Source organism: Manacus vitellinus, unplaced genomic scaffold (assembly GCF_001715985.3).
Source record: "Manacus vitellinus isolate BGI_N305 unplaced genomic scaffold, ASM171598v3 scaffold_121_pilon, whole genome shotgun sequence".
NCBI lineage: Eukaryota > Metazoa > Chordata > Aves > Passeriformes > Pipridae > Manacus > Manacus vitellinus.
In genome coordinates, this window is record NW_021938903.1 from 344,619 (window position 1) to 345,814 (window position 1,196).

At 57.4% G+C, this 1,196-nt stretch overlaps 1 protein-coding gene across 1 annotated transcript in view; it reads left to right on the plus strand.

The window, feature by feature from the left end:
* UBE2T (ubiquitin conjugating enzyme E2 T) overlaps nucleotides 1-1,196 on the plus strand; it is a 19,327-nt gene that overhangs the window by 12,509 nt on the left and 5,622 nt on the right. The window contains 1 exon segment of the mRNA XM_029965874.1: nucleotides 492-597. Coding sequence (XP_029821734.1) covers nucleotides 492-597 — 106 coding nt within the window.

Genomic DNA, 1,196 nt, shown 5'->3' on the forward strand with positions numbered 1-1,196 from the left:
GGAGCAGCCTGGGATGGTGGGAGGTGTCCCTGCCTGTGGCAGGGCTGGGCTGGGCTGGGCTGGGATTGAAGGTCCCTCCAACCCAACCCAGTCTGGAATTGTCTGATTGAGTGCTGCTCTCAAATACGAGTGAGCTGCTTAACTTGCTGCTTCCCTTTATCCTGCCAACAAGGAATGGAATTGAGCCCCTTTTTTCAAGGAATGTCAGTGTTTCTCCAGTGACTGACACACTTATTTCACCTTGAACATCCCAGATGTGTTGATTAACCCCCAAAAAGTGCCATGATCAGACTTCTGCCATCCCAGAGCTTTGTGGGAAGAGCTTGTTCATCAGGACAAAGCTTCCCTTGTGGGAGGCTGTCCAGGGAAGTGGTGGAAGCAGCTCCAGCGATCCATGGGGAAGGGTGTTCAATGAACCAGGAGGGAATGAAGGTGGTGAAACCACCGGAGACACGACAACAATTCCTCGTTCCTTAACTCTCCTCCCCCAGGTACCCCTTTGAGCCCCCCAAAATCCGCTTCCTGACCCCCATCTATCACCCCAACATCGACTCTGCGGGCAGGATTTGCCTGGATGTGCTCAAGTTACCCCCCAAGGTGAGGCAGGGCCGGGCCCTGAGCTCCTTCCCTGCTCCCTGGGAGCCGATTGAATGTCCTGTGCTCCTGATTTATTTACACCCGCAGGGAGGGCTGCTGGAAACGGCCTCTCCTTGGTGTCCTGCCAGGGCTGGGGGACAGCCTTTGTTCCCAAGGAGTTTCCAAGGTTTCAGGGCTGGGAGCCAAAGGGAGTTAGGGCTGGAGACGAGATGTGTGCAGGATCCAGCCCATGGCATCTCCTGAGCTGGGAGGGACCCGGAGGGATCGTCATGAGCTGAACTTGCAGGGGACAATCCCAACAATCCCCCTGATCCTTGAGCTCTGGCAGCTTCGAGGTGGTTCCCACTGCCCTGCTGGGCTTCCCTGGAGCCAGGAGTTGGGATTGGGGTGGTGTTTCCCATGGGTGCTGAGGTGCTCAGGATTGGGGTGGTGTTTCTGTGGGTGCTGAGGGCTCAGGATTGGGGCAGTGTTTCTGTGGGTGCTGGGGTGCTCAGGGTTGGGGCAGTGTTCCCGTGGGTGCTGAGGTGCTCAGGGTTGGGGTGGTGTTCCCGTGGGTGCTGAGGTGCTCAGGATTGGGGCGGTGTTTCTGTGGGTGCTGG